Genomic DNA, 13995 nt, shown 5'->3' with positions numbered 1-13995 from the left:
ATCATCTGTGGCTATACCCTCCATTCAGAAGGAATCAGAAATGATAAAATCATCACATTAAGTAAATGTGGTTTTTTTTAGCTTTGGTTAAGAAAGAAGCATATCTGTTCACGGATATTAAATCCTCATTTTGTCAGATATCATAATAAGATTAGCATTTACATTCATGAAGTTGACATCAAATGTACAGTCTTGCTGTCCATCAACGCATCTATCCATCCACCCAGTTAACACCTGCTATGGGTCAGGCACTGCTGTGAGCTCTGGGAGTGGTGACACAGGTAAACAGAGCAGGCAGAAGAGAAGGCAGCAAGGTTTTATTTGAAGAACCCATTGTGTCAACTAGTATTTACAGAGAATAAACAGGAATTCACTTGCAAGAGAACAGAGCTCTACTAGTCAAGGAACGTCTGTGGGTGCTGACTTATTGAGGCTGTAGCGAGCTAACTGTGGATGACAGTTCTGAGGGGACAGCAGTGACCAACAGTAGAGGTGAAGGCGACCAGAGGTGAGAATGAGGACTGGAGATTCAAAGGGCAGACTGGGGAGGTGAGGCTGGAGAAGGAAGGAAAGAGGTGACAACACAAAACCATGCACCCTCAGGCTTCCAAGCTGAATGTCCATGCCCTGGCCCCTGTGGAGCTGGCTACAGGGGCGGGCTGGGGGAGAGAGAGAGAGAGAGAGCTGAGGAGCTGGCTGCAGCTGGTGCTACCAGTAACCTCAGCGCCAGGGAGCTGAGATGATGGGAACTAAGGGAGCAAGGAGTGCAGTTTCTGTCTGAACATCACATCCTGCTACTACAAGAAACTGGTTCTTAAGAAGGAAGCCGAAGCAGCACACTCAGAGATTCAGGGGGAGAGGAACTGCCTGAAAACCTCCTAGCGGGATCTTACTTAGCAGGCACTTAAGCATTCAGTAAGAATTTCTGATAGAGTATTAGAGAAAACGGTGGTTGAGAATGGTCAGAGCAAAGGCCCAGAATCTAAAAAAAGCGGGCAGGCTGGAAGGCTGTTGCCAAGATCTAGCGGTGGAGATTAACAAGCTGCACAGATGATGGAAGCCAAATCCCACTGGTGAACTGGACGCCGGAGGCTGTCCACCTGGACAGATGTGGATTCACATACTCTCTGGCCTCCTTCTGGCTATGTGACCTTGAGCACACTCAGCTCAGTTCAGTCGCCCAGTCGTGTCCGTCTCTTTGCAACCCCTGGACTGCAGCACGCCAGGCCTCCCTGTCCATCACCAACTCCCGGAGTTTACCCAAACCCATGCTCATTGAATCGGTGATGCCATCCAACCATTTCATCCTCTGTCGTCCCTTTCTCTTCCTGCCTTCAATCTTTCCCAACATCAGGGTCTTTTCAAATGAGTCAGCTCTTCGCATCAGGTGGCCAAAATACTGGAGTTTCAGCTTCAGCATCAGTCCTTCCAGTGAATATTCAGGACTGATTTCCTTTAGGATGGACTGGTTGGATCTCCTGGCAGTCCAAGGGACTATCAAGAGTCTTCTCCAACACCACAGTTCAAAAGCATCAATTCTTTGGGGTTCAGTTTTCTTTATAGTCCAACTCTCACATCCATACATGACTACTGGAAAATCCATTACTACTTCAACTTTTTAAGGCCTCTTCACTTCCCCAGGTTAGACTGAAACAGTAAATACTTGCACTGCAAAACTACTGCTAGATTTAAACGGCATAATCAACAGTGAGGCAGGAATATTATAAGCTTAATAAACTGGAGCCAATTATTAGTGCTATTACCATTATTATTTAGAACCTAAAAAAGCAAGATTTGAGATGCTGCCTAAAGTACCAGGCCCTTCTTAAGAAGTACTACTGATTTACATTCATTCTCTCAGGTTATTTGAAAGATTCCCACACAGAAAGCTCCCAGAATAGATGTGGACAGTAAAGAAGAGGCGCCTTCAAGCTCCTGGGTAGAGTGAATCTTTTCACTCCAGACACCAATATCCTGATGGGAGAATGGCAAGTGGACCGGCCAAGTTAGACACTGGGACAGCAGAACCAGCTAGGCGGCTAGTGCCATGATTCCCACAAGAACAACTGGGATCTAATCACTCATACTAGTCGGGGAGGAGGACCTGTACCAGTTCATACGACGTAGAAGAGATTCTCCAAGACTTCGGAAACTTGAGAAAGGATCCATCTCCCACGGCTGTACTCCACCCCTCTCTCTCCCCACCCCTCTCTCTCCACACACACAATATACACAAAGATCAGCAGAGGTACTCACAGGTTCAAAAATCTCTACTGAAGCAGACAGGCTAAGATGAGAACTTGTCTGACTTTCAACAATTGCTAACTGTGGCTACCACTACTCTAACTACTCTTCTTCAAATTTATGCGAATTCAGGGACTTCTCTGTTGGTGCAGTGGTTGAGAGTTCACCTTCCAATGCAGGGGATACGGGTTTGATCCTTGGTTGGGGAACTAAGATCCCACAGGCCATGGCACATCTAAGCCTGTCTGCTGAAACTACAGAAGCCCGCATGCTGCAAAAAAGACCTGATGCAGCAAAAAATAACAATACCTTTTTTTAAACATGAATTTGAATTAACAGTCCCAGAGCTGATTACAACAACCGTTTCCTCCAGAGGGATCACAAAAAGATCAAGTACTCAGTGAAATTTACATTCCCACAGGGGCTGCTCTACATGAGTTCTGGGCTGAGGACAGAACTGCACCTTCCCCACCGCACAGCCTCCCTGCACCCCATCAAGTCCGCCCCACCTCCCTGGCCCAGCCTGGCTTCCCTATGATCCTTACCTTGGCTTATTCTGAGGCAAAGCCTTAGCATCAACTGCAAACATTTTGGAAACAAAGATAATGACTGGAGCAGTATCTTCACTTCCGCATTTCATAAAAGCTAAACAGACAGGAAAGAAAAATGTTACTTTAATAATCCAGGCTTTTCTGAAAACAAGAAGTTTAGAACATGGCATCATCTAAATACATAAGCAACCTATAATCTTTTACAACTATATGAAAAATTCCATTTAGAAAAGAATAAGATTGCTAGAAAAACAGTAGCGTGAGAGAGAGAGAACTGGCAGAAAGGAGAAAAGAAAAGCAAGACTGACAGGGTGAGAGAAGAGCTGGAGGAACTCCAGGTAGGAAATGGGCTGAACTACCCACCAGAAGCCCTCATAACTGTTTCCAGTGGAGAAGGGACAGAATTGAGGAGTTTTACCAAAGGACAATAGTCAACAAGGTAGCTTATTAATAAAATACATAATCAGAAGTTTTCTCAAACCCTCAGGAAAGTAAGTTAGAAAATAAAAGACAAAAATATCATAACAAAAAAAAAAACGTAGAAATGAAGATTAAGATGCAATACTATAAAGATATTGATTTCCCCTAAATCTATAAATTTTAACATAATTTCCTAATCAGCATATGGACATTTTTCTTAACTTACATTAAAAAAATATTGTTAAAGGGAAAAAAAAAAACTCACTGGTGAGTAATTTTTTCAAATCACCCTACATCAAAATAATTTACACATAAAGAATTCAAGAGTAAAATTCAAATAAGAAAAGAAGGAAGTAAGAATTAAGTATCTAACAGAAGTCTTGCCAGGGAAAACTTTGAAAGGCTTTGAGGAACAAAGTAACATGCCTTGACTCCGATTTTAACAGGCTCACCCTGGCTGCAAGCAATCAAGAACAGACTCAGGGATACCAGCTGGAAGGCTATTATACTACCAGGTGAGAGATCATGGTTGCTTGCCCCAGGAAGGCAGAAATGGAAATGTTGAAAAGTAGTTAATTCTGGATATATTTCAAAGGAAGAGTAAACAGGATTTAAAGATGGACTGGAAGCAGGGGCATGAAACAAATGCGGAAATTAAAGAGCACGCCACTGTCATGGGAAGCCTAGATATTGGACAAGATGAACAGGACAGTGACTGCAGGTAGAAAACAGATGAGATCCAAATACCAAGTCTTGCCTGGGGCATCCCACAGTTAAAAAGTCAAGGGGATAGAGAAGAATTGGGGAAAAGATAAAAACTAAACAGCCAGCTCTGATGGCAAAGATGTGGCTTGGTTTCTTAGCCTCAAGAGGCTATTAGAAGTTCAATCTGGAGATTCCTTATGAAAAGTTCCAGCAAGAGATTTAAAAGAGCCTACATGGTGAACTGCTATTCATGCTGAACCTATAAAAATAATGAGGCCAAGTTTAATGAAACTAAACTTATTCTGCAAACAAATGAGTCTTAATTTGGCTATCTTGGGTAGAAATGAGTGTGACTTTAGAGAGAAAAAAATTATGTTTCAACAGAAACTATAACACACACTTGGGAATATTAGATTCTAGTTCTGTTACCATCTTTGAGGTTGTGTTTTACTATCTGTAAACTGGGCTGGATCCTGAATTCTCCTCGTTTCCTCAAACATTAGGCTATAACTCTCCAAACTAACATTTCCACTTTTTCCTCCCACTTCTGATGTGGAAACACCGAGAACCAAAGTTGCTCCTTTCCTGAAGCCCTGCAACTTGAGATAAATTTGAGAGCGAGACCACCACAGAATAGCCCATTTGGGGGCAATATTCTGGCCCACTGCTGTGCAAGCCACTCAGGAAGTTTACCTGAACACTGGAGGACATCATCAAAGACATTTCAAATTGCAACTGATACTTGATTCTACCATCTAGAAATCTGGACTGGTTGCTCTCTGGGTTCAGAAGCTGGTTTATAATTTGCTCCAACCATGAACCTTTTTGTCTTCACAGAAATGCCTCTTAGAAATACCGGATTGCTTGCACCTTAGAAGCCTAACTTTGAGAGCCCACCTGCATCACTGCTTGCAGAAATGGATTTAAAGATGTCTAGTTAAACCTACTGTCAGGACTAAGAGACTGGCTTAATGAGATACAATCTACCATCTTGGCTTGTGGACTGTGAAACTCCACAAAGAAGGTTCAAAGGCAGAACTGCAGAAGAGCAAACTTCGCCACTCCATAAGGTGTTTCTTTAGCGGAGGGTTAATTTAGGCTGATTGTTTTCAAGGAGCAGAGAACTTAGGAAGTTGTTCTTTTTCTGTCCCCTTAGTTGTCTAAAGAATTGAGATAAAGGGCTTGTTCCTGGAATACAACTATAACCAGAAATATCTGCAAAGAGAAGTGGCTGGTGTGGTGGGGAAATCTGGAAGGGCCCAGCGATCACAGCCCACTCTGTGGCCCAGCAAACACCCTTTGTAACCAGACTTTGACTTTTTCATTTTCCATGGCAAATGCCTTTCTCCCCTTTGAGTTCTAAACCACTGACAGTACTTAAGGTGAGGGTTTCAGATGTTTTAGCAAGTTATTCTGTTTTCCCAGGTCTCTCCCTTGTATACATGTTATTATCTTCTGTTTGATTTTTCTCCTGTTTTAATAAAAAACTGGGGGGGGGGATGGGATAAATAGCTGGGGAGACAAGCAGAAACAGGTGGAAGGCCAAAAGTCAAAGAAGAAAGGGTCTCAAAGAGGAAGGAGGGACTGTGTCAAGTGGTAGTGACAAAGCTAGTCAGGAGGACTGGGAACTGGCTGAGAGACTGAACAAAGCAGAGTCAACCATGGGTCTGAGAACAGCAGGGATCTGAGGGCAGGGGCCGCAAATCCAACAGAACGGGAGAAAAAGAGGAGAGTGGTGAGCACCGATGAATTTCATGGAGCCACATGAACCCGGGAACAAATAAGGCTCCCTCTCATGGGGCGAGCATATGCGGGGCTTCAGGAGGGAACACAGACCCTGGAGTCACTGTTCCACAGGCCCTGGAGACACAGTCACCTCAGGAACGCATTCCTGGCTACCTGAGAGGATGGAACAGAGCATGATGATAAGATTATGAACTGTGATCGGCAAAAGGGAGAGGTCTCAGGTCTCCGCACTCCACTGGCAGAGTAAAATGGCTCTGGCGAAACTGAAATGTTAGAAAACAAAAAGCAACTGGAGAAATGTTTGTGAAATTGTTTACCCGGGGGAGTTAGCCATTTGGCCATTTAGCAAGCTAGCATTCAGCAAGTTGGTCTAGAGTAGTCTTGCCTTAAGATGACCAAAAATACACTGATGGCCGTGTTTGTCTTTACCCCACCTGCTTTCAGGGCTTGGGTTTCTGGTGGGAGAGAATCAAAAGTCTGTGATCCTGAACACATCAGTTTCTCCACTCTCTCAGCTGTAATGTCGAGCGGACTAGGAAGCTTCTGACACACCATAGCTGAAGTCTGCTGTTAAGGACTCAAAAGCCTGAGCAAGTGCTCGTCACCCTGGAAGAGACTCAGGCTGTGCACGAAATACTGAAGTAACAACATTGTCTATACGATGCCTGTGGCTACAATCTCAGGGAGTTCATGGACGCTCTAGAGCCCAGAAAAGATGCTCATGGCCGATACTCTAACACTGACATCCTATGGAACAAACGAGGAAGGAGAGCAGAGCTCAGGAGCTCAGCTGCCTGTGACCCAGTCCTCAAAACCTTCATACAGTTTCAGTCTCTATCAACTGGCATAAAATCACCATCAGCCGCTAGCTGCGGTACAAGCAGGGCCTCCAACAGAGCGAGGTCACCGTAGGGGTCTGTGTTTATCACAGCTCTGTGGTCTACTATTGGCCCACTCCCCAGACCCTGCACCCTCAGCCCACCCCACGGGTACCACTAAGTACACACAGATCAATGACAAGAAGGTATTAATAGTCTAAATTCCTCTATAAAATTACTTTGGTTGGGACTTCCCCGGAGGTCCAATGGTTAAGACTTCACCTTCCAATGCAGAGGGTGTGGGTTCGATCCCTGGGTGGGGAGCGAAGATCCCACATGCCTCTCAGCCAAAGAACCAAAATGTAAAACAGAACAAAAGTAAAGCTGAAAAAAATTCAATAAGGATGCTAAAATTGGTCCACATAATAAAAGTCTTAAAAAAAAAAAAAAGAAAGAAGATAGTCTAAATTCACCTATAAAATGACTTTAGTTAAGGTAAGCCGCTTAAAATCAAGTCCTTTTGGAATCACTAATTTGAGAGGAAGTATCAACAAAGTAAAGAAAATATGGGTTAAAATGAACCAGTGATCCTAACACAAACATCTAAAGTATCTACTTCTATGTAAATCTTAGCCTAAGAGTTTTGATTTTATGGATTAAGAGACAAAAATTTAAAATGTTTTTTAAGAACATTCAGATTCGTATTAATATTAATATATTAATTTCTAAAGTATTTAATACAGTTTCATGGTAAAATATTAAATAACCCCAGAAAAAACTTACTCTGAATTGGCATGCGTTATTTTCAGAGGACCTCCTGATGGCCAATAACACACTGTTTTTTCTTGTTCTGTCAAATCTATGATTTCATTTACAACCATTAATATAAAGGATACCAAGAACAGCTTGAGATATGGGCAGCCACTGACTGCAGATAGCATTGATCTGAACTCTAGGATCTGAATGCCGTGCCTCTCGGGCTCCGATTTTCAATCCTAAAGAAGTCACGATTTTATCAGTTTTTTCCTTGTCCCTATAGTGAACAAGAGATGGGTGGATGGGAGATGAGCAGAGAGAAAGGTCACATAAAGATGAAAAGGGACAGTGAGGAAGAGAAACGCAACATTACACGACACATTTACTCCTAATGCACTACTTGACTACAGAAAACCAACAATGGAGGTGGGCTCCTGCCATAGGATTAAACTGCTCAACCTCTACTTTTCACTTCCAAATCAAATTCTCTTGAAAATGTCCCATGAAGCACCATTCCACAATCATCTTAAACACGCTATGTCAACTGGTCAAGCGATTTTATAAATAAATACTAAAACCAAAAATCATTATTCCACCACTGGAACAACTTGGAAATTTACTAAAAAAGCAAACTTTCTTTTCCACTTGTATCGGGCAAGATTTTTTCCCTAAGTGACCCCATGAGTGATTCTCAATATCAAGCAGCTTTTCTGCTACATTTACATTTTACTTTAAACTGAGTTTGTAAAAATGAGAGTCTGATGTTTCTTCCCATCCTTTTATCTCTTTGCTTCAGCACTCTTTAAAATATTTCTGTTCTGTCCCTCCCGTAACCCTGTACTTGGGTTACCCATACTCCTTTAAATGGTTTCCAAGCTCGGGAATCAAAGCCTCTGTAAAGGCTTTCTTCACTTTCCCAGTCTACCTAGCTTTCAGAAGGGTAACTCGTCAAACTGCAAATTACACTGCCCAGAGATAAACAATTTATAACAGTCTTACTTTTTCAAAACAGCATCATACAAACTCCATATATTTTCCAGGATCAACTGTACAAATAAAGGTTTCTTTCCTTTTGCCTGTAAAAAAAAAAAAAAGGATGTATGGGTTTAAAATTTCTGAATATTTCATCACTATCTAACGTATTCATTCATTCTTGATGTGCTTTATTATCGATGCTTCATTTCTACTAGAAAATACTTACTCAACAACAAAGTGGAGGAAAGTAGCTATATGAATGCTTTAAACAGCCAATAATCCACAGTCAGTTACAACTCACTCTTCTCTTTCCGAACCGTGGACACCACAGAGGAAACCACTCAGGGTGCGGGTTGGGGGAGGTGGATACATCACTGCAGGTGCCCTCCCACTGCCATCAAAAGAACACATGGTACCCAAGCTGAGAGCTAAAACTCCACTCTAAAATGTCCATGGACTTCGTTCTAAAGGATATTCTTAAAATACGAACACTGTTCAACTTCAAGGAAGAAGATATTAAAAAAGACAAAACCCCTACTATTTCTCTTATCAAACTATACAAAATCACAGCAAGAGCACTTTGAGATGGATACTCTCATAGGTACAAGAGATGGAATATAAACTGAAACCCTCTTTCTCAAGAGCTACTGGCAAGGTATTGGGAAATGAAGTCATTACCTTTGAATGACTGGTTGAAAAAAATCATAAAGGCCTAAAAATGTATGCATCAAGATGCCTATATCGCAGCTTTACTTAAAATATCAAAATATTTGAGAAACAGAAATAAAAACTATGTTCAATCTTAGGAAAATGATTACATGAATGAAAATGATGTAACAGGGTGTTTACTTCATGACAGGAATTGCTCTTAAGACTTTTCTTGGCTATTTCATATAATTATCATAATCACTCCATGAGATAAATATTACTATCTTCAATTTGCAAAGGAAAGAAACAGACAAAAGTCACAGAACTAGAAAGCAGTGGAGCTGAGACTCAAAGAGAATCAGATTCTCAAACTATGCTCTTTGCTACTTCACTCCACAGGCTCCTTTTTAAATTTATTTTTCATTTATTTATTTTTTAAAATTTTACAATGTTGTGTTAATGCTACTTTCTCCATTCGTCCCCTCTCCCCCTCCCTGTGTCCACAAGCCATTCTCTACATCTGTCTCCATCCCTTCCCTGCAAATAGGTTCATCAATACCATTTTTCTAGATTCCATATATACGCATTAATATACTACTATATTTTTCTCTTTCTTACTTCAGTCTGTATTAATAGGCTCTAGGTTCATAAACCTCACTAGAACTGACTCAAATTTGTTCTTTTTTATGACTAATATTCCACGGTATAAATATACCACATCTTTATCCATTCCTCTATTAATGGACTTCTAGGTTGTGTCCATGCCTTGGCTATTGTAAATAGTGCTGCTGTGAACGCTGGGGTACCTGTGCCTTTTTCATTTATGGTTTTCTCAGAGTATATGCCCAGGAGTGGGGTTGCCAGGTCATATGGTAGATCTGTTCCTAGTTTTTTAAGCAATCTACACACTGTACTGTTTATAAAGAACTTTCAATGACAAGGGAAGATGGTCACAATAGGATGTCAAGCGGAAAAGCTGCTACATTGTATAAACAGCATAATCTCAATCGAGGGATATATGTTATCTAAACAGAAAGAATGAAAGAAATGAGAACCATAACATTAGCAGTGTTGGCCTCTGGTATTTTTTTTCTTTCCTGTAGCTTTATACTAAGGAATACCTTCTAAAAGGAATATATATGCTCTTCAATGAGAATACATTTATAAAATCCTTAATTTTACATTAAAAAAAAAAAGTCTTCAAGAAAAGCATCCTTCCTTTGAGGCTAGGTGACTCAGCAGCCCTACAAGACCTCCACCAACAGAATGAAGTGCTCCAGGGAGCACCTGCCTCACCCATCAGCAATCCATGGTGACTGGTGTTCAATGAGGGGGCCTTGGCTGAGGCTAGGAATACAGGCCACACAGTGACGTCTATAAGAGACGTCTCTTTAGGAAGGGGACACACAAATGCATGATGCAAAATATGTGTCTTGAAGTTCACCGGCCCAGGATCTGGGATTTCTGCTCCTCTTAAATAGGAAACAACAACAACAACATGCAGTCCTCTGATCCTGATAAAGAACTCTGTTTAAGCAATCCTTGGACATAAGACGCATGAGCTTTAGCCAAATATACACAGTAGAAAATCTCCCATAAACTGACTCACATAAACTGAGGCAAACTACAAATGTGCTACAGTGCAGGTTTTCAGAGGGCAAGAATGTGACCACCGATCAACAGGGACAACAGACCACATTACCTGATCCACCTTCATAATCTTCTTAGCCTTCATATTTATATAATAATCTCCCCATAATGTTTTCAAAAGAACTTCCTTTCTGATGCCAGTTTTTTGACTGTAGATTTTGGCAAAGTGTTCAATTCTGAAAGAAAAGCAAGTATTCAAATTATTAATAACAACAGAAATAAGTATGAGTCTAGCTAGCATTTGGGTGTTTCTGTGCCAGGTACTGTTCAACATGCTCTGAATTCATTTCAACTCTCTTACAAGGTAGGTACTAATTATCTCTCCCCTTTCACGGAAAAGTATAATGAAGCACGAGATATCACATAGGTAGCAAGTAAAGCTGGGATTCAAAGCCAAGCAGTCTCGCCTTTGTTCCTGTCCAACTTTCCCTACATTCATATGAATGAGAGTTCGTGCTATCAATCCCTTTCTTAATTCTGCAAGCATAAAACAAGAGGAACACTGGCCAAGGAAACAGGCTCCAGCTGTCCACTGCAACTGTGCCAACAATAAACTCTGTTTCAGCCCTTCACTGTAAGTTTCTATTGCTCATGAAGTAAATAAACCCTACAGCTAGAACCTGCCAAAAAAGGCTCTATAGCATCCGAGATTAAACAGGAAATACAGGGATTGCATTGAATGTATAAATTACTTTGGGTAGTATACTCATTTTTACAATATTTATTCTTCCAATCCACGAACACGGTATATTTCTCCATCTATTCATGTCCTCTTTGATTACTTTCACTAGTGTTTTATAGTTTTCTATGTACAAGTCTTTTGTTTCCTTAGGTAGATATATTCCTAAGTGTTTAATTGTTTTCATTGCAACAGTGAATGGAATAGTTTCCTTAATTTCTCTATTTTCTCATTATTAGTGTATAGGAATGCAAGGGATTTCTGTGTGTTGATTTTATATCCTGCAACTTTGCTGTAATCATTGATTAGCTCTAGTAGTTTTCTGGTAGAGTCTTTAGGGTTTTCTGTGTAGAGGATCATGTCATCAGCGAACAGTGAAAGCTTTACTTCTTCTTTTCCAATTTGTATTCCTTTTATGTCTTTTTCTGCTCTGATTGCTACCAACAATATTTTTCACAGAACTAGAACAAATAATCTCACAATTTGTATGGAAATACAAAAAACCTCGAATAGCCAAAGCAATCTTGAGGAAGAAGAATGGAACTGGGGGAATTAACCTGCCGGACTTCAGGCTCTATTACAAAGCCACAGTCATCAAGACAGTACGGTACTGGCATAAAGACAGAAATATAGATCAATGGAACAAAATAGAAAGCCCAGAGATAAACCCATGCTCCTATGGACACCTTATCTTCGACAAAGGAGGCAAGAATATAAAATGGAGAAAAGACAGTCTCTTTAACAAGTGGTGCTGGGAAAACTGGTCAGCCACTTGTAAAAGAATGAAACTAGAACACTTCCTAACACCATACACCAAAATAAACTCAAAATGGATTAAAGATCTAAATGTAAGACCAGAAACTATAAAACTCCTAGAGGAGAACGTAGGCAAAACACTCTCCGACATAAATCACAGCAGGATCCTCCAAGACCCACCTCCCAGAATATTGGAAATAAAAGCAAAAATAAACAAATGGGACCTAATGAAAATCAAAAGCTTCTGCACAGCAAAGGAAACTCTAAGCAAGGTGAGAAGACAACCTTCAGAATGGGAGACAATAATAGCAAATGAAGCAACTGATAAAGGATTAATCTCCAAATTATACAAGCAGCTCCTGCAGCTTAATTCCAGAAAACTAAGTGACCCAATCAAAAAATGGGCCAAAGAACTAAACAGACATTTCTCCAAAGAAGACATAAAGATGGCTAATAAACCTAGATGTCCATCTGCAGATGAATGGATAAGAAAGCTTTGGTACATATACACAATGGAGTATTTCTCAGCCATCAAAAAGAATGCATTTGAATCAGTTTTAATGAGGTGGATGAAATTGGAGCCAATTATACAGAGTGAAGTAAGCCAGAAAGAAGAACATCAATACCGTATATTAACGCATATATATAGAATTCAGAAAAATGGTAACCTGAACCCTGTATAAGAGACTGCAAAAGAGACATAGGCATTTAGAACAGTCTTTGGGACTCTGTGGGAGAGGGTGAAGGTGGAATGATTGGAGAGAATGGAATTGTAGCATGTATATTATCATAAGTGACCAGTCCAGGTTCGACGCATAAATTTTCCTCTGTTCATTTCTTTGCATTTGTGCTTTTTTAATAAAATTCTTTTTTAGATATAAAAAAAATTAAAAAAAAACAAAAAACAAAGATGGTTTTGCTGCACACTTCCATAGAACACGTGTATGTGTGTAATCTCTTCTCTACATCCTCACGCGCCCTAGGTGTTTTTTCCTGCTTCTTGATCTAGAGGATATAGTTAAAAAAAAAATAAACAGGAAATACATATACACTTACTTAGCTCTCTCCAGCCCTTAGAGAACAAGTTAGCAGCAGGTCTGCTCTACTGCAAACCCCAGCCAAATGGGAGCAGTCACCGGACAAATAAGGATGCTGTATATTATGACATCAGCAGTGTCTGGATAAAGGACCCCCCAAAAAAATACTTTTTGCAGAGAACAGTATGTTCCTACACAATCTAAGCTTTGAGTCCAACTCTCAAAGTACCAGCAACTTACAAGACACCTGCTGTATTTTCCAAAGCATCCAGGGGTTAACTACAACCAAGTCCAATTGGCTGACATTCTCTTATGATAACGAAAGCCTGGTGGGAGCAATAAGAAGCTGATAATGGAGTGGAAGATGATAATTATGGTTGGAACCAGAAATATGAAGAGCACCAGGCAGCAACTTAGAAGCAAAAAGAGACACTACAGAAACTACTGAAGATAAAAACCCAGTGCCCCCTCTCACTGAGAGTCACAGGAGAGAAAAATACCCAATCAGGAAGCAAAATTCGTATCACATGATTATAAGCCATCAACGTTCTGAAAGAGCTGACCTCAAGGGTCCATCTCATGCAAAGTAATTCACGATTTAAAGCTTTATTTCCCATTTGATCCAAAAGATATTAACTTAGTAGAGGTCTTAAAAATTTTTTCTAAAAGTTTAGTTTCTATTACATTATTTATAACTTTTATATATTTTATATAAGTTTATAGTGATATTAAAATATAAACTATAATATGCTATATGTAAATAAGTTTATACATTTACATGTTATACTGTTTCATACAAAACTTTTTATATAAGATTATAAATAAATTTGTATACACAACATGTATATAACAGGGCTTCCCTGGTGGCTAAGATGGTAAAGAATCCCCCTGCAATGCAGGAGACACAGGATTGATCCTTGGGTTGGGAAGATCCTCTGGAGAAGGGAATGGCAACCCACTCCACTATTCTTGCCTGGAGAATCCCCTGGACAGAGGAGCCTGGAGGGGTA

The 13995-nt window shown here is 40.4% G+C and overlaps 1 protein-coding gene across 1 annotated transcript in view; it reads right to left on the bottom strand.

Annotated features, from left to right (window-relative positions):
- The window catches only part of EFL1 (elongation factor like GTPase 1), a 112839-nt gene that overhangs the window by 81587 nt on the left and 17257 nt on the right, over positions 1–13995 (bottom strand). Inside the window, exons 8-12 of the mRNA XM_055417902.2 lie at positions 10566–10689; positions 8240–8316; positions 7381–7517; positions 6101–6223; positions 2790–2889 (exon numbers count right to left, since the gene is read on the bottom strand). Coding sequence (XP_055273877.2) covers positions 2790–2889; positions 6101–6223; positions 7381–7517; positions 8240–8316; positions 10566–10689 — 561 coding nt within the window. The remainder of the gene's footprint in view (positions 1–2789; positions 2890–6100; positions 6224–7380; positions 7518–8239; positions 8317–10565; positions 10690–13995) is intronic.

Source organism: Moschus berezovskii, chromosome 21 (genome assembly GCF_049115385.1).
Source record: "Moschus berezovskii isolate FMDL1 chromosome 21, NW_MosBer_1.0, whole genome shotgun sequence".
Classification (NCBI taxonomy): domain Eukaryota; kingdom Metazoa; phylum Chordata; class Mammalia; order Artiodactyla; family Moschidae; genus Moschus; species Moschus berezovskii.
Note: the sequence above shows the minus strand (reverse complement) of the source record. Positions and strands in the feature narration are given on the sequence as shown.